This window comes from Phoenix dactylifera, chromosome 1 (genome assembly GCF_051530095.1).
Source record: "Phoenix dactylifera cultivar Ajwa chromosome 1, Ajwa_hap1_PhDact_Kaust_v1.1, whole genome shotgun sequence".
NCBI lineage: Eukaryota > Viridiplantae > Streptophyta > Magnoliopsida > Arecales > Arecaceae > Phoenix > Phoenix dactylifera.
Window position 1 is genome coordinate 820,268 of NC_143190.1, and position 24,272 is coordinate 844,539.

General features: G+C 42.0%; 1 protein-coding gene and 4 non-coding genes across 5 annotated transcripts in view; all 5 read right to left on the reverse strand.

The window, feature by feature from the left end:
* Positions 1-6,315: 6,315 nt before the first annotated feature.
* LOC113461960 (small nucleolar RNA F1/F2/snoR5a) lies at positions 6,316-6,457 on the reverse strand. The gene has a single exon (XR_003384212.3). It is a non-coding gene; the product is annotated as a small nucleolar RNA F1/F2/snoR5a (small nucleolar RNA).
* Positions 6,458-6,515: 58 nt separating this feature from the next.
* LOC113462052 (small nucleolar RNA Z196/R39/R59 family) lies at positions 6,516-6,600 on the reverse strand. Its single transcript, XR_003384284.4, has one exon. It is a non-coding gene; the product is annotated as a small nucleolar RNA Z196/R39/R59 family (small nucleolar RNA).
* Positions 6,601-6,847: 247 nt separating this feature from the next.
* LOC113462051 (small nucleolar RNA Z195/SNORD33/SNORD32 family) lies at positions 6,848-6,937 on the reverse strand. Its single transcript, XR_003384283.4, has one exon. It is a non-coding gene; the product is annotated as a small nucleolar RNA Z195/SNORD33/SNORD32 family (small nucleolar RNA).
* A 95-nt stretch (positions 6,938-7,032) lies between these two features.
* Positions 7,033-7,120, reverse strand: LOC113462053 (small nucleolar RNA U31b). The gene has a single exon (XR_003384285.4). It is a non-coding gene; the product is annotated as a small nucleolar RNA U31b (small nucleolar RNA).
* Positions 7,121-7,714: 594 nt separating this feature from the next.
* Positions 7,715-24,272, reverse strand: part of LOC103703647 (uncharacterized) — a 29,167-nt gene continuing 12,609 nt past the window's right edge. The window contains exons 5-9 of the mRNA XM_008786569.5: positions 17,223-17,329; positions 13,812-13,907; positions 8,849-9,039; positions 8,676-8,745; positions 7,715-8,066 (exon numbers count right to left, since the gene is read on the reverse strand). Of these exons, the coding sequence (XP_008784791.4) occupies positions 7,959-8,066; positions 8,676-8,745; positions 8,849-9,039; positions 13,812-13,907; positions 17,223-17,329 (572 nt within the window). The 3' untranslated portion in view covers positions 7,715-7,958. The remainder of the gene's footprint in view (positions 8,067-8,675; positions 8,746-8,848; positions 9,040-13,811; positions 13,908-17,222; positions 17,330-24,272) is intronic.

Consider the following 24,272-nt stretch of genomic DNA (forward strand, 5'->3'; position numbering starts at 1 on the left):
CACAGTCCCAACCAACTGACGACAGAGAATGGCCTGCGTCTCCCACAAGGTATCGTCCGCTCTGGGACTCCGGCCTGCGCGTCCAGCGCTGCGGGAAGAATTTTTTCCGGCCCGCGCATCCAGCGCTGACGGGGGGATACCCGCACGGTTTTGCCCTTCAAAAGGCGCCTCGTGAGGAAAGAGGTTTTCCCTCCTTATAAGGCACAGACCTTTCCGCTGCCTAGTTAATATGGGACTAAATTCAGGCCCTTCCCACAACACCTATCATTACATGCCAAACCAAATACATCGATGTAAATCTCACAATGCAAATCCAACAATACAAACCAATCAGGACCCGGCTGGCATAATACACTGGTCTTTGAAGCTTGTTCTCTTCTCGGACCAGGACCGAGCTTACCGCAATCGGGGAGACGGCCAGGTACAAATAGAGGAGCTCACCATGCTGGGGTTTTGTGAGTAATGGAGAGGAAGCAAGGAGGTGCCTAAGCTCTTCAAAAGCTTCCTGACATTCCTCTAACCACAAGAAGTTCTTTGGTCGCTTGAGGATTGTGAAGAATGGGAGGCACCGCTCGGCCGACCTGGAAACAAATCTTCCTAGAGCCGTAACCCGCCCTGTGAGCCGCTGTACCTCTTTGACCGTCTTTGGTGGCACCATCTCTTGCAGTGCTCGGATCTTCTCGGAATTTGCTTCGATTCCACGCTGGGTAACTACGAAGCCAAGGAATTTGCCCGAGGTGACTCTGAATGCGCACTTAGCAGGGTTGAGCTTCATCCGATACTTTCTAAGCATGAAGAATGTCTCGTTGAGGTCAGCCACATAGTCCTCCGCTGTTCGGCTCTTTACCAGCATGTCGTCCACATAGACTTCCATGTTTCGGTCTATTTGGTTTTTAAAGATTTGGCTGACCAGCCTTTGAAATGTTGCTCCAGCATTTTTCAACCCGAAAGGCATCACTTTGTAGCAGTAAGTGCCCCTGTCGGTGATGAAGGTCGTCTTCTCCTCGTCTTTTGGCGCCATTCGGATTTGATTGTATCTGAGAAGGCGTCCATGCATGTCAGCAACTGGTGTCCCGAGGTGGAGTCTACGAGTTGGTCAATGCTGGAGAGTGGGAAGTTGTCCTTTGGGCAGGCTCTGTTCAAGTCGATGTAGTCCACGCACATGCGCCACTTCCCGTTAGCTTTCTTCACGAGGACCACGTTGGCAAGCCAGTCTGGATAGGAGACCTTCCGGATGAAGCCGGCCTCGAGAAATTTGTCCACTTCCTCGGTCGTCGCTCGTTGTCGTTCCGGGGTGGAGCCCCGTTTCTTCTGTCGCACAAGTCTGCAGGTCGGTTTCACCTAGAGCCGATGAATCATGACCTCAGGGTCTATTCCCGGCATGTCGGCGGGCGAACAGGCGAAGACGTCCATATTGGACCGAAGGAACTCGATCAGGCAATTTTTTTCAAGGGAGCTCAGGCCGGAGCCGACCTGCACGGTTAACTCTAGGCAATTTTCTGGTAACGAAATCTGGGTAAGAAGCTCACCAGGTTCTACCCATCCTTTTCGGAGGTCGTCTCGCACTTCCAAGGTTTCGATGGGCAGCATCTGACCTGGCGTTTGAGTTGGTGCTTTGGCCGGTAGCTCCTTCTGGCTTGGTACCTTAACTGGTTGCTTTGCTTGGTGAGTTGCCATGTAGCACCGCTTAGCTATTGCCTGGTCCCCACGAACTTCGCCTACTCTTTGGTCGGTGGGGAACCGCATAAGCAGGTGATAGGTCGAGACCACAGCTCGGAGGGCATTTAGCCCTGGTCGTCCAAGAATGGCGTTGTAGGCCGAAGATACGCGGACCACAAGAAAATCCGTCTTTACAGTACTTTCTCGGGGAGCGAGCCCGACGTGACAAGAAGGCCGACCTCGCCCTCGACCTAGACCGAATCCTCGGTAAATCCGACCAGATGGAGCATTCATTCTCCGAAGCTGGCTTTCCGTCATCCCCATTTTTTGATAGGCATCGTAGTACAAAATATGTGCCGAGCTTCCATTATCAACTAGGACGCGCTTTACATCAAATTTATTTACAATCATGGAGATGACCACAGCGTCATCATGAGGAGTCTCAACTCCTTCCAAGTCCTCGTCCGAGAATGAGATGGCTTCGGAGGTGCGCGGGCGCCTCAGAGGGGTCCTTCTCTCAATTAGTTCTTCAGCCGAGCTTCCTCCTCCAATGGTGTTGATGGTGCCGGCGATAGGCTCGTTGTCATTTAGATTTTCGGGCAGTGCAGCATTTTCCACTAGCCTCCTTTTCTTACGCCGGTTCCGCACGAACCGGTTGAGTACCCCGCGGCAGATAAACGCCTCGATCTCATCCCGGAGTTGGAAGCAATCCTCCGTGTCGTGGCCGTGGTCCTGGTGGAAACGACAATACTTCCTAGGATTGCGCCGAGCTCCGGTATCCCGCATCGAGGGTGGAGGTCGAAAATAGTCTCGACTTTCTATCTCCATTAGGACCTCTGCTCGGGGAACATTCAGGGGAGTGTAATTCTCGTACCTCCCCGAGGACATTCGTGGCCGCGGCGGAGATCTCGGTCGAGGCGAGGACCTTGGTCGAAGCTGTCCCCGCTGTCGAGGTGGGCTCCTCAGCCGAGGCAGGTTCTTATCTCGGCGGGGGGATCGATTTCTCGGACAGCCGTGCTCTTCACGGCACTTTTTCTGCTTCTTTGAGGCCTCTCGGTCGTGCCCCGCCTGGAGGCGATAGCCTCTTCGGCCTTCGCATACTTCCGAGCTCGGGCCAGCATTTCAGTGAAGTCAGCGGGGAAGCTCTTCTCAATGGAGAAGAGGAATCTGTAGGAGCGAGCCCCAGTCTTTAGTACCGACATGTCTATCGACTGGTCGAGCTCGCGGACCTCTCAGGTTGCGGTGGTAAAGCGGTCAAGGTATTCTCTGAGGGATTCCCCCTTCTTTTGCTTGACGTCTAGGAGGGAATCCGATATTCGCCGCTGGCGCCGGCTGGCAGCAAAGTTGGTGGCGAACTGCCTGCCGAGCTGCTCAAAAGAGGATACCGTGCTCGGTTTCAGTCCAGAGAACGAAAGCCAAGCCGTTCCCCGAAGAGTCGCTGGGAAGGCCTTGCAGAGCACAGCCTCCGAGGACCCTTGCAATGCCATGAGGGCTCAGTAACTTTCCAAATGATCGAGGGGGTCAGTAGTTCCGTTGTAGGGTTCCACTTGGGGCATTTTGAACCTCGGTGGGACCGGCTCATCCTCGATCTGGCGGGAGAAGGGGGACTTGGTGATAAACTCGAAATCGCTCTCGCGCCTTGCCTTCCTACTGTGAAGCGCTTCAATCTGGCGCTCAAGGTTCTTGACCTTCCTGTCGAGCTCCCCAACCTGGGGGATTGCCACAGTAGTCTGCTCTGATTCGTGACGGTCCGGAGCTGACTCAGCTTCCGAAAGCTGCGGCCTTCTGTCTATGCTCATCCCTGGCAATTCTCTCCAAGGAGACGCCCGGGCTGAGCCTTGACGACAGCATCGTTCTTCATTGTTGGCCCTCGAGGAGCCGTGGAGGTTTTGGCCCTGGGGAAGCGCTGGCTGGACCTAGGTCTGCGGAGGCGGCATAGGTGGGGCTTCCTCACGTTGCAGGCCTTGGACGGCTGCGGCCAAGGCTTGAACCTGCTGCACCAGGATATTAAACTGTTCCGGCTGAACTTGGGAAACTAGGTCAGCTGGAGATGGCGAGTTCTGGCAGAGTGTCCAAGACTTGGTGGAAGACGCTGGGAGGCATTGGAGGCCCTTTTGCTTCTCAACTTCATGGCCACAACTCGGGCCCTTTCTCTAGCGCCAACTGTTGCTGGAAATTGGACCCGGAGGACGCCGCCCGCCAACGGACCGTCACCCACCATCTTACGCCGGAGCTCCTCCTTCTCAGCCGACAGCGGCCCCCAAATCCAATTTCCAGCAGCAAATGCCATTTTATTTACTAGTGTATCTTTGTGTAGATTGTGATTAGCATTTGTATGCGGGTATGGATATATATGGCTGACCCAGTGTATGGCACCACTACATGCAACACCTGTTTGAAATTATTAGCATTCAAACAGGACTTGGACCAAACGTGCTAAAAAAATAAAAGGGAAGGCAGAGATAATTGAGCTGATCCATCTTGTCCATCAAATTAAAATACTTCTAATCATATTTATCGAAAGCTTCATTTAATTTATCCAAAGTGGCTGATTAGGAATTGCATGGCATAATGAACCTGAGGCTTCCACAACTACATCCGGTGTTGGATAAATGTTGGGGAAAGTCAATTTCAAGCATTTGGAATTCTAAAAAGAAATTTTGATAGATGTGACTGACATAAGGATGCCCAGAGGCCTGGTGATAGAATCTCCGGCGCCGAAAATGAGATTATAGAAAGAATAATAAAAAAAGGTAACTTCGATCAGAAGAACAATCTTTGCATAAAATAGTTCGAGGACCTGTAACATGTAATGGAGTGGATACGATCCATCACCCCATTCTCATTCGGCTGCTGCTTCTGCCCCGTCTAGCCTCCTCTTCTCCATGCCCTAAAGGCCCCCGCGTCTAAGGTTCTACGCGGATGCTGTCCGCATAGCACGATCTCCGCGGACCAAGACAGAATGGTAGGTTCTCTGCGGAAGCGTCCGCATAGACGGTTCTATGCGGACAACGCCAGCATAGTCCGCTAGAAACTTCAGTCCGCACAGTACCGTCTATGCGGCGTCAGTCCGCATAGAACCTTGCTAGGAGTCTCTATGCGACGGATACCGCAGAGAATGTACTATGAAGACGGATTCTCCGCACCTCTGCGGTCAGACACCGCATAGGAGTGTACTATGCGGACCGATTCCGCATAGCGGTCCCTATGCGGACCGAATGCGCATAGAATGTACTATGCGAACCGAAGGCCCATAGACGTTCCTATGCGGACCGATTCCGCATATGAGTCCCTATGCGGACTGATTCCGCATAGAATGTACTATGCGGACTGATTCCGCATAGAATGTACTATGCGGACGGATTCCGCATAGAAGTCCCCATGCGGTCCATTCCGTATAGACGTCACTATGCGGACAGATTCCGCATAGACGTCACTATGCGGAAAGATCCTGCAAAAAGGTCTATGCGTACTGGGTCCGCATAAAATGATCTATGCGGACTGATTCCGCATAGAATGTACTATGCGGACGGATTCCGCATAGAAGTCCCCATGCGGTCCATTCCGTATAGACGTCACTATGCGGACAGATTCCGCATAGACGTCACTATGCGGACAGATTCCGCATAGACGTCACTATGCGGAAAGATCCTGCAAAAAGGTCTATGCGTACTGGGTCCGCATAAAATGATCTATGCGGACAGATTTGACATGAAACGATATATGCGGACAGATTCCACGTAATAGGTTCTATGCGGGCAGATTCCACGTAAAAGGTTCTATGCGGCAACTTCCATATAAAAGGATGCAGACAGATTCAAGTACGCAAAGTAGGTTCTATGCGGATCAAAACCGCACAGAAAGTTTTACACTTAAATGAATCAAACCAGGATTAAGGATTAAGTAACCGCTATCCTAACAAAATGACCAAGAGATTGACACAAGCGAAAGCATCCAATTTTATTAATTGTGATAGAGTTTTTTAACGTCCCGCTCCCATTGTGAAACTATTAAAATGAACACTAATATTCAGAGAATAAAACTAATAATTAAGCTAGCTTAAAATTTGAATTAAAAATATATATCAATAATTAAATTAGTTTTAAAAGCAAATGTTGTAGCCCGTCAACGAAATTGGAAAAATAATTCAGAATAGGAACCCTCACATGCAGCTCAAAGTTCACCGATTTGGTCATGTGAACATAAAATCGTTCCTTATTTTGGTTCATTGATCCAAGTCCAGCAAAACAATTCAGTAATTGCATGTTATAATTCAACTCCCACGGAAGTATTCATACAACTGACGGATGTGGAGATAAATCATGAAAAAATCATCATGAAAAAGCACAGCATAAATGATCAGCATCAACACCACCCTCATGTACTTAGCTGTCCAAACAAATCAACCTCCACAAATGTCGAAATTAAATGAGATTCCTTTTTCAAAGTATCTCTAATTGCAAGTAACCAAAGGTAAATAATAATCATTTGCTAGATTGAGTGGACCAAATCTAGGGGAATAACCATCCTGCAACATTAACATTTAGGCCGATCATCAAAATTTACCTGCAAGAAAAGATTTTTTCTCAAAATTCTAACTGATTTTGGTTAATTTTCTTCAACACCTCAAACAGTTTTTAAAGGATTCGAACAGAAAAATGTAAGCAGGGTAAAAGTAACAGGAAGCTCATTGAAGAAGAGCAACCAGTGTCGCAAGACCTGTTCGTCTCCTTATCTGCCACTCTAACGAGAAGCACAGCCATCGATTAGACTGAGCATCAGATACCTCATGGCATTCATATTTTATCTATCGGACTAACAAATCAAAAATTAAAAAAAAAACATTAAAATGTTTATGCAATCTCAGCCGAAAGATGGTAATTAATTTGATGAATAATCATTGCAACTCAGCAATAAACAACAATTTCATCACAGATTGCACAACTCTCGACAAAAATCCTGGTAAACTTATTTGCAACATCTTAACAAAAGAACAAAGTCTGACTTTTTTAATCAAGTTCATTGAGAAAAAAATTGATACTAAAAAAAAGAAAAATCGAAATATCTGCATAAATCATTAGATTATATAAATCTAAAAGAATTTCAATATAAACCGACAGTAACCTGATCTAATTTCACCTTTAAAGGATCAATTGATAAAAAACCGGGATTGAATAAAATGATTACAGGGAGATCAGATGGTAGTGCATGTTTCTATATATATTCTTCATCTGAACTGCAGAAATATTTCTATGGATTAGAAATCATCATATCCCCCTTTAATATCACATCAAAAAACACGAAAAAAAAAATATCCCAAAAAAATCATGTACAAAGAACTAGAATTATAAAGAAAATGAGAAAATTGGTAAGGAATCAGATAAAAATGTCTATCACCATCATCCAGTCACAAGGTGAACGGATCATAAGACTGGGGCGACATTAGCATATCATCACGCTCCAAAGCCAGCATAGAGAGAGAGAGAGATTTATCTATAAACGATGGACCAAAAGGAATTGGAGAAAAGTTGTAGGCGGAGGAAGAAAAGAAGAGGCCGGGAGATCGAAGAGCGCTGTCTGAGAAGAGGACCTCTAAGGATGCCCAAAGGCCTGGTGATAGAATAGCCAGCGTTGAAAAGTGAGATTGTAGAAAGAAAAGAAAAGAAAAGAAAAGGTAACTTCTATCAGAAGAACAATTTTTGCATAAAATAGTTCGAGGACCTGTAGCATTTAATGGAGTCCGGAAGCTAATGCTTAGAGGACCTACAACAAACTTTGAAGTGTCTTACAAGAGTATTACAAAATAGATCTCTGGACACTATGAGAGAACAAAAAATATTTCATTCAGATGCAGTGAGTGAGTACACTTTATGAGAAAGGAAAAGAAAAGGGCAATATTAAGACATGATATACAATTTAAGCTTTCATATCCAATGATTATTTAAACACGGTAATCGAGTTAAGTTTGCCCCATCAAATACCCTAAGTTTCCTGGTGGATGAAAAAATAGTCGGTCTATGCGGACCAGGACCGCATAGCATAACAAAGTCGAAGATTATAACTTTAATCATGACATTCATTATATACACATTATACAAACACAAGTCCACTCACAGTACCCTCTATAAAGATTGTTGGTGCTTACGGAGTCTTTCAAATAACTTAATACGTTACAACATTGCTCTATAAATTGCATCTTCACATAAGCCTAAAACATACATGAAACAAGATATCTCGAACATAAAATGGTTATGACAGTCCGCACGCCTGAATACGAGAACAAAAAGCTCGACTGTTATCTAGTTTGCCATCATGTGATCAAGTCCTGCCTGGAGAGAGGCCACCAAGTTTCCTCCACTCACATTGTGTAGCAGCTGTTGAAGCCATCGGTGGGTAGCAGGGTCATCCTGAAATTTTAGATTATAATTAGAGATATGGACAACAGCATAGCCCAAAATGGGCGTGTCCAAACCTTCTTAAGTATGATGTTTTCTTTTTCAGAAACAAAGATGGTGATAAAATTGGAGAGTGATGAAATAGGTCGCCTTATCCTAAATGACAGAAGATCAGGTGAAATTAATGAGTTCATACGAAATTTATTCTGAAGGGCAAGAGTAATTAAAGGCAGCAAAGAGAGTGAACACATGGTCTCTACTCCAAATGATGATGGAGGTGCAAAGGCAGATTCTTTCTATTGTTGATACTGGAGTGTGTTTTCTATGCTCTGTGAGACTTCGGGTTATTAAATAATGATACAACATTGTCATGTCCAGTGAGATCCAAGAATAAATAAGAAACTTGAAGGGAACTTCCATCGATTCCAAAGCATCAGGATTAGCTGACAAAAGAAATTAAATTAACCTACTGAAATATATAAATGAAAAAGAATGAACTTCTGGCAGGATGATGAATGAGCAAGACCACTCTAAATAAAAGACTAGGATAATATTCACAATGCATGCTTGAAGAAAAAATTTTATGAGGGCATTTGAAACCAACAACATAGTGACACTCACCCGAAGGCAATTGTTAAAAGTTCCATCTTTTAACATCTCAGGGAGGCAAGTCTGCAAAGCTCCACATGCTCTGCATTAAAGGGAAGCAAGGTTGAGGATAACCGAACTAGCATAGAACAAATTAATAACATCATATATCACAAATAAATGCCACAATTATGTCATGAACAAACCTTGGATTGTCTGATAGCCTAAGGTAACATCGTATTATATGCTTCAACAACCTTGTCGAGGGTTGCTCAGCTAGTGACACAACCATATTTGCCAGAACACTACCTACAGCAAAGAAGCGCTCTGGAGTAGCACAAATATATCGAAGACCAACATCATCCAATAGAATTTTTTGAACAATAAAGGTGGCCACCTGAAAGTTCAAGATTTGATTAGTAACAGTAACAGTTGAAAACCTAAATTGTTGAGGAAAAGAATTTAGGCAGCAAGCAATGACCGCAGGAAATTTTGAGAAAAGGAACAGGAGCAAAAAATAACAACAGATCTTGAGATAGAGGCATGAAAGTTGCAGTCCAAAATGGAATAGACAAAATCAACAAAGCTACAATAATCCATAGAAATCATAATGACCAAAATTGACATAGTAAGTAGGAAATGAACCTTGTCCATTCACTTGAAGTACACATGAACCCTTGCTCACTAACAGGGTCATATCTAATAAAGCTTATTATTTCAGAGTCTCATAACTGCAACTTATTATACCTAGAATATCTTTACCCAACTACCACAGAATAAGTTGCAAACTGTGAATACCTAAGATAGTTTGAATTTCATATCTAAAGAAATGGGATAATTGATTGAAAATGAATATAATGTTTTTCAAGTTTGCAAATGCATCAGCTTCTCAAACACCTCAAATGCCTACGGATAGTACTAGTGGCATCAGAATCTAGAACAAGGTAAAGGAGATCCTCAACTTAAAAACTAGGAGTTAGTAATGTTTCCATTTACATTTGGATGCATATGTATGCATGTATATGCTCATGTAAAGATCATACTGACCTTCAACGAACATTAGAATTTAATTTTTCCTTTTTACAAAGAAGAGCAGACCAAGGATGAAACATGTAGATCTATGAATTTTTATCGTAGAGCCGTGATGAGGTATTCCCACAATAGAAGCATACTATTGGTTCATAATGGTAAGGTCTATACAGGTGCTGTGTAAAGGAAAACTAGATTATTCAAGCATTAAAAAATAAATCAGGTTTCCTAAATGTGCCTAGTACTACTTTGGGGTCAGGTTGACTGGTTATTATAAAGATCTGATCAATCTTTCCCTTAAGTTTCCAACCTAGAGTTATGCTGCACAGCTGAGCCCCTAAAGATGGGAAAGGGTATGTAAATGATAATAAGGTGATGAATCTTGGCAGTTTGTGTAGCAGCAAGCACATGAAATACTGTAGCAGATTTCCTAGATGGTTTAGCAAGTAAGAATGTATTTATGAAATTGGGAACTTGCATTTCTCACCAAATGGGAAAAAAGTTACAGTCAGTGAGCAAGGATGCTGTAGTGCCTATTAACAAAAACCACCAGAAATGAAGCAAAATGAAAGAACCGTACGGAAGATGAATGATGAAACACAGGAAAACAAACTCTTCTTAACTCAAGAAAAAACATAAAATCTCATAACACATCCTCTGATAATTTTAGATAACAGTCCCATATAGAAGAAAAAATAAAATAAAGAGTATAAGCTAAATTAATCTAACATTATTTTAATAGCCTTGGATCTAAAGTAGAATCCAAGCCCTCTATGTAATAGGATAACTAAAACACTAGCTTTTGAGTTAGATTGTGTTAAATATGAGAGGAAATACCTCTCTTATGGCAGTGCTACCTTTGGAGTTTGGATGAGAATAGAAGCACTGTGTGGTTCATTGACAGGTGTATGTTGTTGGGGATATGAAGGATGATTTATTCGGGTTTACCTTATCTAAGAGGCTAAACTCTTCTTGAATGATACCCACCATCAAATGGCTTGCAGAGAGAAATATATCACATTTCTCTCCCCCACCCCCCACCCCCCCCAAATAGTATATGGTTAGGATTTCTTCAATTGGATTCAATGGTTGAGGACCTGAGGTCATCTCCAAACAGAAACTTATTGGTGCTTTTATATATAGTATAGATATAGATATTAGAGTTGGACTACACACTTTACATTAACTCCGAAAAGGAATTGACGATTTTAAAATCAATGATACAACATTTAAATTGAAAATACAAACTGCTGGGCATGATATACACTACAAAAAAAAAAAACTAGAAACCAAAATTTATATATTTTGGTGATATCTAACCTATGCATCAAGTCAACACAAAAATGAACAATATCAATTGCACTAATGTGATGCATGATGGGGCAGCCCAGTGAGGTCTGGGGAGGGTTAGACACATGTAGCCTTACATCCATGCATGGAAAGGCCATTTCTATGTTTCAAGCCCATGAAAACCAAGTCAAAAGTGGAGCAACCTTACCATTATGCCAAGGCTCACCCTTTGATAAAACACATGACAGAGCATATAAATTAAAAATCCACTTTATGGATCATGATTTCATCTTAAAATATGGTTTGATTTAAATTCACTAGGTTTGATGATTAAATGATAGTAAAACATAGTATCATACTATTAAAACCGTCCAGACACTACTACTTGATAATTAAGTTAGAAACCACTAGAACACATAAATTTTGGCTTCCAGCTATTTTTCTTATAGTATAGATCATGCTCTCAACGGTTTGGATCTTGAATTTGAATGGCCAATCATTGATTTTGAATCGTTAACTTCTTTTTCAAGGAGTTAACATAAAGTGTATGGTATAGCTCTAGATATAGTCGATCAAGAAAAGATATAGATATTATATAAATTTAGGGCCGGACCAATTCAAAATTTGGCAAGCCTCAAGCCCAGCCTTATTTTTATTCAAGCCTAAAATATTTGGCTTGACCTGGCCCATCAGGCCAAATATCTCTACCCAGGCCTACAAAAAATGGAGTGGGCCAATATTGCTCAATTCCAATGCCAAGAAACAACTGCAATTATTAATGCCTTGAATAATGAGAGCACCACCTCTTCCCTTTTTAACACCAATGGCCAATCTTGTTAACATATTGGCATTACAAACTTAAGAGAGGCCACAGACTCGAGTTACGCTAAATCTTAATAGGAAGTGAGTCTCCAAGTCACGGATTTACAAAGCCAATGAGAAGAAGCAAAAGCTTGAGATGATGAGAGAGTTCTCTCATTACATGGAGGAGCAATCACTTTGTCTACAGACAGTCATCAACATGCATGCTCAAGATGCAATCATGATAAAGGATTTGAAGCACTGCTCCAAGAGGCACAAGCACTAAATCCCAAAAAGAGATTTAGTAGAGCAGAGGAAGCTCCAGGCAACAAGGAAGAGTTGGTTCTTGTCCACCAAGTGGAGGCAAATCTTGATCTGTTAAGCATGCATTGAGGTCCCTCCTCATTGCATAACTTGCAGATGTATCTTATTCTTCAACACCACATTTATCATTTAATTTGCTTATCTGCTTTTTTCTCTATTTATATTCTCTTATTTCTTGTGATCATTCTATCACATGTAATATCTACTTGTATGCCTCCAATTTTGGCTCATGAAGCTCAAACTCTAATGCATAATTCACCATTAGGGAAGATGATCTTGTGGGTGCCATTACAGTGGACATCTTGCACAACAAATGAACCTTCATACTTGGCTTGGTATCGAAGTTGTGTTTCATTCTTCAAGCTATTTTATAAGGCATATACAGTCAACAGAAAATAGCATTGTTTGAGAGAATGATGTTTAATGCACTTGTCGCAAGCTCATGCTATCTTGGCTTGCTTTAAGGTTTTGCAAGGCTTGAATATGTTTCTCCAACACATCAAGCTCATGGAACCACATTTTTCGGCCTGATCTTTAAGAATCCAACACTACATTCAGAGATGGATTTGAATTTCCAGGGTACAGCCACTTAACTACCAAAGATTAGCTTGTAGGAGGACAGATTGTCATCTCGAACAAATTTTCACAATTTTGAAGACTGACTTAGTTTTCAATATTTTCATCTAGATGCACAAAGCATCCCATTCAATTGTTAGCCGTTCAAACTTAAAAGTCTTGTGACAAACTTTGTGCTAGTTCATATCTTGACAAGCTACAATCTTAGATGGTGTTCGATTCTTGTTCTTCACAAACAACAACATCACAAAAATAAATAGTAATCTTTTTCTGAACATTCCATCATCATCAAAGATTCCCAAAACTTCAAGGTTTTCCACCTAGAATGCTTCCAAGCTTGGATCGCCTAAGCAGGTCACAATGTCCTTAGTCATGCAATTGCATCAAGAATCCTAGCAAGCACCAACATCATATACAATTGATTTATTGTTGTAGACAGTTAAACTAAGCTTGCCATTTTTGCTTCACCAATCATGTCCTTGCACTTGGTAGTTTGCAACCAAGAAACAAAACTTTGAGAGCAACAGCAACATAATCGGGATTCGGGTTTATCAAGACTCCATGCTTCAAAGGAGTACAAAAGAAGTTGAAGAAGTGTTAAGATAATCAAAATTTGCAATTATCTGTATAACAACACAAGAAACTTTGTTTAGAAGGAGATTGATAAATTTCAATTAAGATATCTCCATTGACTAAAAATCATGTAGATAGAAATATGAAAATTTTTTAAATCCTAACCAATAAGGTACTAAAACAATTAAACGAGATGAAGATAATACATTAGGAAAACAAAGTCATGCAACATCTTTTCCTGATCCCCAAAGCACAACTAGCCTAAATTGGAATTTCAGTGTTGTACTAAATACTAATACTAAATGGAAAACAAGGTTATAGAGAACAACCAAGAGGCCTAGATAATTACAAGACAATATATGGAGGCATTGAGATATGCTTATATTTATCAAGATAAGGTAAGAAAAATGAGCATAGAATGCAGTCAGTATGTTTTGAATCTCCTGCGGACAAGTAATAAGATAGTACCTAGAACCGGCGTGGCATTATTGGGACCGGCACTCTGCAGGATTGAATGAGAAACACACAATAACAAGTAATCATATTTGTGAAAAAGATCCAAGTTCGATAACTCACTGTTTTTGACAGTTCACTGCCCATCTCCATGGTGCGAAGACATAGGGGAATTATTTCCGTCTGAAGAAGAAAACTGATAACCTCGGTATCATCAACCTACAAAAAGTATGAACCATATATATGCTTGTGAATTGTTCTTTATATATCAAATGCCTAGCAGTAGACAGAGATGATCAGAGCCAATCAGCAATAGTACAAAGTGCTAACACTATCAGAAATTTAGCCAATATCAGGGTATATGAAGAAATAAGCAGATGATATATCACCATAAGCTAAAAATTACTTGAACACGCGAACTCACCATTAAAAGAAAAGTAAAAAAAAGGGGAAGACGGGATGAAAACTCAAATTTCCTTTGTTCACAACATGACATAGAAGTGCAAAATATTAGGAAATGGGGGTAAACATGAGGTGAATATTGCTAAATGGGTGTACAAGGAACTCATGCTTCATTATTTCCTCTGTTATTCATATGCCAGAACTTGTGCAAGATTTTATTGTATTGCTTGACATTCCTAACATTTTTTTGGCCAATAGACTTCTCATAATTCCGTAGATCCTCACTTCTTTTTGTTGCTTTGATTTCCAACTTATATTCTGTCACGCCCTAGATCTGGAGCATGACATGGTCGTGCTACCGAGGGGTACAACCCATGATAACACGAAGCCAAACATTTCATTTAAATTTCAAATCCATCTTAACTTCCAAATTCATCTCAAAAACAATATAATAAATAAAAGTTCAATTTCATCATCCCTTAAATGCAACTAATATTGGTTCAGAGCATCTACATCAAGCATAAATACCAACCCATAATCCTCAATATTTAGAAGATTACTAAGCTACAAATTCATAAACAACTAAGGACAAAAGTTCTGCTTATAATTCGCCAAGCTTTCTAGCACGAACTCCAAGCCTAGACCATCCTTCATCCTTACTGACTCTATTCGCCTGGAGAGAAATATATAAAAAAAAAACTAGAGATATATGAGCGATACTGCTCAGTAAATAAACCTTACACTATCTTACCGGATCAAGCATAAGTTTTTCCATGTCAATGCATTATTTAAGAAAAAATAACAAATATTACAAAATAAAATTTTCCATAGTACAATATATTAAAATAGGTCATAAAGCAAATCATACATAAACATATTATCCATCTTTCATAAACATAGTTCTAAGTTTATTTTGCAAATAAATTTGTAAATTATTCTTCATGTCATTTAACTCTATCATAGATAAAAAACATTGCTCACAGATATTCATGCTACGGTTACTTTATACCCGTGACAGGGCCATAATCGACTGCATGTCACACTCTGCCAACGATTATACCTACTGGCGAGGGCCGCATGCCAACAATTATACCAACTGGCGGGGCCATATGTCAACTATTATATTCGCTGGCAAGGGCCGTTACCAACTATTATATCCGCAGGCGAGGACCGTTATCAACTATTATACCCGCAGGCAAGGGTCGTACATAGCTATCCGAGTGCCTTTCAAATACTTATATCTTTTTCTTACAACATACACATAAATAGATAAAAACACTAATGGCATAATCAGATTCATATTTCATAACAAAGCTATTTTATTAAAATATTTATGAAACTATTTTTCATAATAAAGCAAGCGGATGAAACTGACCTTAAATAAAGCCCCTGAATTTCATAGCACACATGCAGATCTATAATTTTAAGAAAAATATGATATTTCCACAAGCGAATCTTATGCAAGAAAACATGATAAGTTGAAAAACAGTAAGAAGTGCATGATCAACTTACTTCGTTTGTCTTAGATTGTTAGACTTTGCTAGATGATCCGCTAGATCTATTTAAAATATTATAATTTCTAATTGATGATTTTTTTAAAATAATATGAGAAGACTTGATTGGACGTACGGTGATTTCGGGTAGGTCAGGTCTAGATGATTCGCTCAATGAATCAGACTCGATCAGAGCCAAGATTAATCAACAAGGTTCATCAATAGGGGTTTTGTGGACATTCAACAGAGCCGAGATGATCCATCTAGTAGGCAGCCCGGGCACCAAGACAGTTCAAAACCTCTTTTCAGGAGTCAACTCGGATTCATAAATCAGGTCGATAGAACCCGATATTGGGTTCCATAGATCTTTTAGAGAGAAAGGAAAGAGAGGAAAGAGAAAGAAGAGAGGCTCTCTTCTCCAAAATAAGGGAGTCGATCTCTCCCTCACTTCTCGGATTAGACGGTGGCAGCCACCAAAGCCGCCCAACCTGCAACAATGACGGCCACAGGCAGCCCTTCGATCGCGGCACCACCGGCGATGGTGGTCGGCCGAAGAAAAGGAGAAAAGAAATCATCATGCTCAACCCCTTAATCAACCTTTACCATGGTTGTTTTCCTCACCCACAACCGCAAGATCACAGGGGTCCTATACATCGGCGAAGCTCGACCAAACTCGGTGGCCGGCGACGGCGAACTCGAAGGGAGCCAAAACAAGGCACCCCTGTTTCAAAAGGTATTCTGGCGATTTGACAGCTCAAATCTAAGGGAACAAAAGCCAAAATACTAAGAAAAAAAGAGGAGATGGAGAACTGATACCTCAATCCAGTGAGGCTTTCTGACAGCTCCTTCCGGCGACGATCGAGGTGACTCAGAGAAGGATTGTCAACATCGACGACGATTCTTGAAAAAATTGAGGACGACTTTCAACGAAGAAGGCGTTAAATAGATGACTCCCTGGTGTTGGGATCGCCTTAGGACTCTTGGAGTCCGACAATACCGAAGGAGGACGAAGACTCCAATCAGAAGTCTTCTCCATCCATCACGTGCAGCAAGCACGCTCGGTCCTTAATGGGCCCCGGCCACCCTGGGCCGGCCCACAAGCCCATAGGCTAGGCTGCAGCACAACATTAGCTTGGGCCTAGCCTCTCCGGGCCGGCCCACAGGCCTAACATTTTTTTGGCCAATAGGCTTCTTATAATTCTGTAGATCCTCACTTCTTTTTGTTGCTTTGATTTCCAACTTATATTCATTCACCAATGTCACATAAAACAAGGTCTAAAAAGGAAAAAGCACTAACAGATTGATCGATGCTTTTAGGACTGTATTCAAATTTTCAATCTACAACTATCTAAATTGGCATGAGTTTGTTTGGTGACTGACTATTCTTTGCAAGCTCAAGCAGGATTAAGGACCATCATTTGATTGGCAATGCTAATTAAATCAATGAAAATTTTCAGCGCATGCCCTACACTTTAAGAAGAAAAGAAACCAAATATATATATATATATACACACACACACAAAAGTGAGATGCACATATAACAAAGGAACATGTCAAATAATGACTTCGCAAGTCAACAGCAAGAATGTATGCCCATTTGGCTTATTACAATAAGTGTATTGATAAAGTGTGTACGTACCTTCACAAGAGCACCAATAACTCCCAAGCTTGTAAGTCTTAAGTACTCGAATGGCCTTGTTTTACTTGTGGTATTTAAAAAAGGGTACAGATACAAAGGTATGTGAGCTGCAAAACAAGAAAATACAAAAATTATCATTAATATAATCTTAATACTGACATCAAGCAACAACAATCATTAAACAAAGATTAATAAACTCTTATTTTCCATCACTTAAACTCCTTTCAAGGTTTAAATGCAAATATAAGTTGGGAGAACACGCAGGATTTGACAAAAGACAATAGGTTCAAGAAGTTCGATAATGCCAATGAAAGTGATGCCGGGAGGTATTGAACTTGGGCTGAAAAATCAAAGGAAGAAGGGTATATCGTTGCAAGCAATTGTGGCAAGGTAGAAACCCCACCACAGCACATACGACACTAGGTGTTAGAACAGCAAATGGTAGTTGGAAGAGGAGCAGGGGTGCGTCAATCTCTTCCAAGACCAAAACCACCACCTTGGCCAGCCACTCCAAAGATACAGTTGTCACGACACTCACTCGCAAACCCTAGAAATCTACCAAAAAGGAGAAGAGAAAAAGGATATAGAGAAGGCAATAACAATTCTTATAAGAGAATTCTCACTAGCCAATAGCTTAAGTATCTCAAATATGATTACAATAGGAGCCCCAATAGGATATTTATAAGTAGTACAAAAGAAACCCATTTCTCTTACTTTTCGATATGGGATTCCAAATTCTATTCTAACTCGAAGAACCCTAACTACTACCTTTCCTAATAACATCAAAAGTTCTGTAAAAAAAGTTCACAAAAATCAAAACTCTCTAGAATTCACTAACATCAAATTTTCTTAACAAGACAAAGCTAGCTTGGGTTCCGAAACCCATGCGTACGAGACCTGTGACCCATGCGGCAAGCACGTGCACCCTCCAGGGGCTCACAACCCTTGCATTCTAATCTTGCATCCAAACTTGGGCTTTAAACCCACTCGCCTAGCAAGTAAACTATAGGCGCTCTGGCATTAGAAAGAGGAGCTAAAGCTCACAATGCAAGATATCCAGCAGCTACACTAATAAAGGAGGGAGGCTGCTGGGTAGTGGCTAGTTGGGGAACAAACGCAGTCACTAGAAAGATGAAATCACAAGCTCTGCCATTATTCATAGATGAAACCAAGGGTAGCTCTTAATCAAGCATCTTTGAGAAAAAATTGTGGACCTTGCATACATGTAGAGTAAGTGCACTAGATGATCTTCTTGATGACACAAACAAGCATAACATGCATGAATGAAGATATTCTGGAATTCAATCATAAGCAAATACAAAACACAGATATACACGCAAAATGTCATGAAGCTATTAATCTTACATATGGCAAAAATTCTAGCACCAACATTTCCCATTAATAAGGCATTCCTGTAAATCTAAGGGAATCTTTTATAGTGGCCGTCAAGGTTTGCAATACCGGTGCATGCAACCACGTACAGGGCATATAACATACCATACTAGTACGGAACCGATAATATGGGGGTGTATTGAGTATCAATACACCAAACTGATCCCGTAACGTACGTACCGACATTGTACCAACATGGTACCAGTACGAGATATGGTACCGAGATTGTAAATTCTAATAACCAAAAAGTATCAATCAAGGTCCGTCGAACCGGTAACGAGACCCATATCAGTTGGCCAACGGGTCGGTATAATACTAAACCGGTACCGTACCAACACAGTACGCTTAGGCATGTCGGTTCCATACCAGCACGCCCATTTTCTTTTGGAGTTTTTCAAGTTGATTTAATTGGTAATCAATCATTTTGAACTTTTTCAATGATTTTAAGTCTAATTTGATTTTTTTTTATGTTTTTTAATGTTTTTTAATGTTTTTATGATCCTGATTTAACCTAAATGATGCATCTTATTGTTTTAAAATGATACAAAACATAAAATAATTAGTAAGATGTCTGCATGCTACAAAAAGCAACATTAAATATTCTCAAATCAAGTAGTGAGATAAAAAATATAAAATAATACAATCAATTACATATATTTAAAGTACAACATACATACCGATATCTAAAATTTGTCGAACGGCGATACCTCTCATAGATATCCGGATTATTAGCATCAAGGAATGTCGTACCAGCCCGTACCGGCCGGTCCTTGATCGGTACCGAAAATAGATGAAAGCCGGTATTTCCCGGTTTTTTTGTGCGAATTGGCCGGTACGGAGCCTGCGCTGTGGTTTTAAGGAAGAAGTGGCCCACGGGCCACTTCTTTCAAACAAAAAAAAAAAAAGCTATGGCCTGTCGGCCACTTCTTCCTCGCTCGTTCGGTTATAAAAACGAGAGGCTCTGTCCAGACTCCAGAGTAACTAAAATCCAGGAGTGAGCCTCTGAAGAGTAATCAGAGACGGAAAGATTTGAGAGATAGCCCACAAATTGAGGAGGAGGTCCTGCCCAAAAAATCCAGCGGAGACTATTTAAGGTGCGGTTTTTTTGTCCTATGTTATTTCATTAATTTTGTTAACAAGTAACTTAAAAAAATAGTTTATAAATTACTTAAATAATAAGATAATGCAAAAATTTACTTTATTAGCTTAATTTTTTGATAAGTCGTACATTTATGATAGAAATGGAGCCATCAAGAAAAACGAACCCTGCAAAGCGTGATATTGGCTGGTCTTATGGGCGAAGACTTGGAAGTGAGGGGCAACGACACCAGTTTCAATGCAAGTTTTGCGACAAGATTTTCAAGGAAGGAGGGGTAACCAGGTTGAAGCAACACTTAGCCGAAAATTTCGGTGAGGTTGCTACGTGCCCAAATTGTCCTAACGAGATTCGTGTGCTGATGAGGCAGAATCTCGCTGAGGTCAAAGAAGCGAAGGAGATGGCTTCCAAGAAAAGGGCGGAGGTCGATCGCCGAGCGGCAGAGCCACCTTCCTATCACTCTAGGGAGCCAGAGGAAGTCGAGGATCTAGATGAGGAGGAGGCAGATATTCAGGCGGCCATGCATGCAAGCCTGGATGATCAGTGGCAGCAGGAGGAGGTGGCCAGGCATAGGGCTCGATTTGGGCCCTCTGCATACGAGTCGAGCAGCGATTCTGGAAGCACTAAACAAGATCCAGAGTTCTTGAGGACAACTTCAGTCAGGAAGGGCATCGGCAAAGAACGTGGCCGGATTGCATCTATGCTGGGTAGTTTTGATAGCCGAAAGAAATCATCTAGAGGAATTCCACAAGGAGCGACAATTCATAATGTAGATCCGCATGCTCTCCCCAGCAAAGATTCAAGGCAGGAGAGGATAGACACAATGTGGATGAAGGATAAGAAGAAAACTATGTGGCGAGTTATTGGATCCTGGTTTTACTTCAGCCACATCCCAGCGAATGTGGCAGACAATACATACTACAGGTCTTGCCGCCATACAAGCTGCCGGTCCCGGTGTAGTTCCTCCAGGCCCGAAGGACATATACGGTGAGCTTCTTGACAACAATAAGGAGAAGCTGGAGAATTTGATTGACTCCTACAAGAGCAAGTGGCCCATATATGGACTAACCATCATGTGCGATGGTTGGACCGGTCCGACCAAGCGGAGCATCATCAACTTCCTGACATACTGTGATGCTAAGACCTTCCACAAGTCAGTTGATGCTTCGGCTTATGTGCACAACACCTCGTACATGCTGAAACTTATGGAGGATGTGATTGATCTGGTAGGAGAGGAGAATGTCGTGCAGGTCGTCACTGATAATGGGCCGCAATATAAGGCTGACGGGCAGGTCTTGATGGAGCGGCGACCAAGGTACGCGGTACCGACTATACCGACGTACCGGTGGGCATCGGTACCGGTACGGTACCGAACCAAACCGAGCCGAACCGGTACTGTACCGATGGGGCTAAAAGCCAAAAAAAATTGGAGCCGGTACGGACTGATCGGTTCGGGCCGGTACCGGTTCGGTACGGGCCGGTACCAAGTCAGTATGGATCAGTACCGGTCGGTACGGCCGGTACAGTTTGGTACCGAAATATGTAGCTGTACCGTACCGGTAGGATCCAGTACCGATATGTACCGGACGGTACCGGCCCGTACCGACCGGTACGGCAGACCATGGCGACCACATATTTTCTGAACCCCATGTGCTGCACATTGTATCGATCTCATGTTGATGGACATTGGAAAGATCCGTAGGGTGCAACAAACGGTGGAGACAGCCCAACGCATTACCAGGTATATTTATAACCATAACTGGATCCTTTCAGTGATGAGAAAGTATGCAGGGGGAGAGATTCTGAGACTAGGAGTCACACGGTTTGCTACCAACTTCATCGCACTTGATAGCATACTCGAGAAGAGAGGAGCCCTATGTCAAATATTTGCCAGTTCCGAGTGGTATAATAGTAGATATTCTTATGCCGGCACTGAAGGGAGCAAGATAGAAGACTTGGTGACGAGACAGCCATTCTGGCAGCAGGATACTACAATAGTCAAGGCTATCAAAGCATTATATGAAGTGCTGCGAGCCGTAGATAGCAAGATCTACCCCCAGATGGAATTTTTGTATCACATGATGGTCAAGACAAAGGATCAGATTATGGAGGCAGATCCAGCACATAGCCGGTCGTACATCAACATCATGAAGCAACGGTGGGGAGCGCAAATGGGTACGGAATTACATCTAGCAGGTAAGCCAAGATATAATTATAGTGATAATTATAGTGATGGATGTAATTATATAATTATGCTAAGATAGTCTCGTATATGTGCAGCATACTACCTAAACCCCCGATTTCAGTACAGCATAGATGGAATTGGTATGGATGAAACACTTCTAGATGCTTTGCGTAATGTGATTTACAAGATGGAGCATGATCCAGAAAAAGCGGCCCTATGTCTTGAAGAGATAATTATGATTTAGTAATTACCAGCATGTGTAAGTATATCAGCATCTTCAATTATTAACATGGTTTTCTTATGCTTATTTTTCACAGAGCAAATTATTTAGAGAGGGCAGCTACAGTTTTGGCCAACGAGCGGCTGTCGTCAGCAAACACAATATGAATCCAGGTACGTGACACTAAAGCTAAACATTCACCTAGTGTTACTTAGTTACTATTATGGAACTATCATATATGTAATTTTCATAAATATTTTTGCAGCTGAATGGTGGGTGCATTTTTGTGGATCCGCGAGAAATCTAAAGCGGATAGCTATCCGGATCCTCTCCCAAACAGTCTCCTCTAGTGGATGTGAGCGCAATTGGTCCACCTTCGCCCTTATCCACAGCAAACAAAGAAACCGTTTGACGCAAAATCGCCTCAACGACCTTGTTTATGTGCATTACAATTTGCGGTTGAGGCTAAAGTGCATCCAGAAGGAAGTGGAGCTCAAGTATACAGATCAGATTTACGGGACCTTCACCACTGATGACGATGATCCACTACTCGGCTGGCTTGTAGGCCAGCAGCAGGAGCCCGAGCTTGACGAGCCAGGATCGCCTCCACGACCAGCTACCTTCATAGCCACCAAAGCTGGGGTCGATCCAGAGCAATGGGCTGAGTGCAATATTCCACGCACTCCTAGAGCTGATCAGCCGCAGGCACAGGGGAGCCAGACAGAGAGGGCCAGGAAAGGAAAACAAAGGATCCCAATGGAGAGTGTCGAGGAAGAGACTTGGACTAGCAGCGATGAAGGTTCTGGTGGTGATGGATCTTCTAGCCATGGAGGGAGCGGAGAACAGTATGGTACTCATGAGACACAGCCGGAGGGTGGTCTTTATTTCACCGGTGAATCCCAATTTACGGGTGCTACACAGGATACGGACCATAATCGACCACCTGATAGATTTCATGAGGATATCATTGGATATAGAAGACGGGCACCTCGAGGTCGTTCAGGAAGATAGGATACGACTGCAGATCCGACAACATACGGATACGGATTCTATTATCCACAGCCACAGCCTGACGAATATGGATATGGTGCATTGGATTTTGCTTCCGCCATATTTGGATGGGCCCCTACACAATCAGAGGACATCTCTCAAAGCCAGAGCGTGAGCGAGAGATCCGACATTTCTTATAACCTGGCGCGCATTCCTTCTGATTGGGTTGATTTGCCTCCTCCTGATTATACTTATGATTCGGATATCTACGAGAGCCATCGGCACTCGTCCCGATTTTAGATATCCTAGAGTACTTTAAATGTATGTAAATGATTGTATCTTAATTTGAAGATATTTTATGTGTATCATTTTATCATTTGGAACGGAAGGAAAACATAACATGCATCATCTATATTTCAAATTTCAACCCTAAATTTAAATATAAAAACATCAAAAATCATGAAAAAAGCAATAAAAAAACATCAATCTTCACTTAATTTAAGATCCAACAGAGACAACATTTAAAAAAAAATCAAAATGTTTGGCTCGCGGTACCGGCCGGTACCGTACCGGTCCGGCCGGCCACCGGTACGCCGACCGGTACCGGTACGGCGGACCTTGATTAGCATAGTTAGGAAGTACATCAGCCCGCCCCTCTAACTAGATGACGTTGTAGTCTTGTATGTTCATCCCATAAAGAACACGCTTCGAATTATAAGCACTCTCGAATCTCTCATTGAAGTTTTAGTTCTGAGAGATGTCCTCTAGACCTCTGACTAATAAACTGGCTAATAAAACGACTGTGAAGAGGCCCATCCAAATAAGTCGCAGCAAAATCCGACTCGTAAAATGCTTCGAATTGCGTAGAATAGTAGCCACCGAAAGATGCCTCAGACGCACCATATCTATATCCGTATCTATATTAGTTATAGGTTGTCTGTGGCTGTGAATAATAGGATCCAGTATACGACTCGAAATCTGATACGTCTATGGATCCTACACATACAAGATCATCTGCAGCTACATCATATCTTTCTGAATGATCCCAAGGAGCCCGTCTCCTATATGCAATCGGATCTTCGCCGGCTCTACTAGATCGTGCATCATGGTCTCTATCCTATGTATAGCATGTGTAAACTGGAACTCACCAGTGAATCGAAAACCACC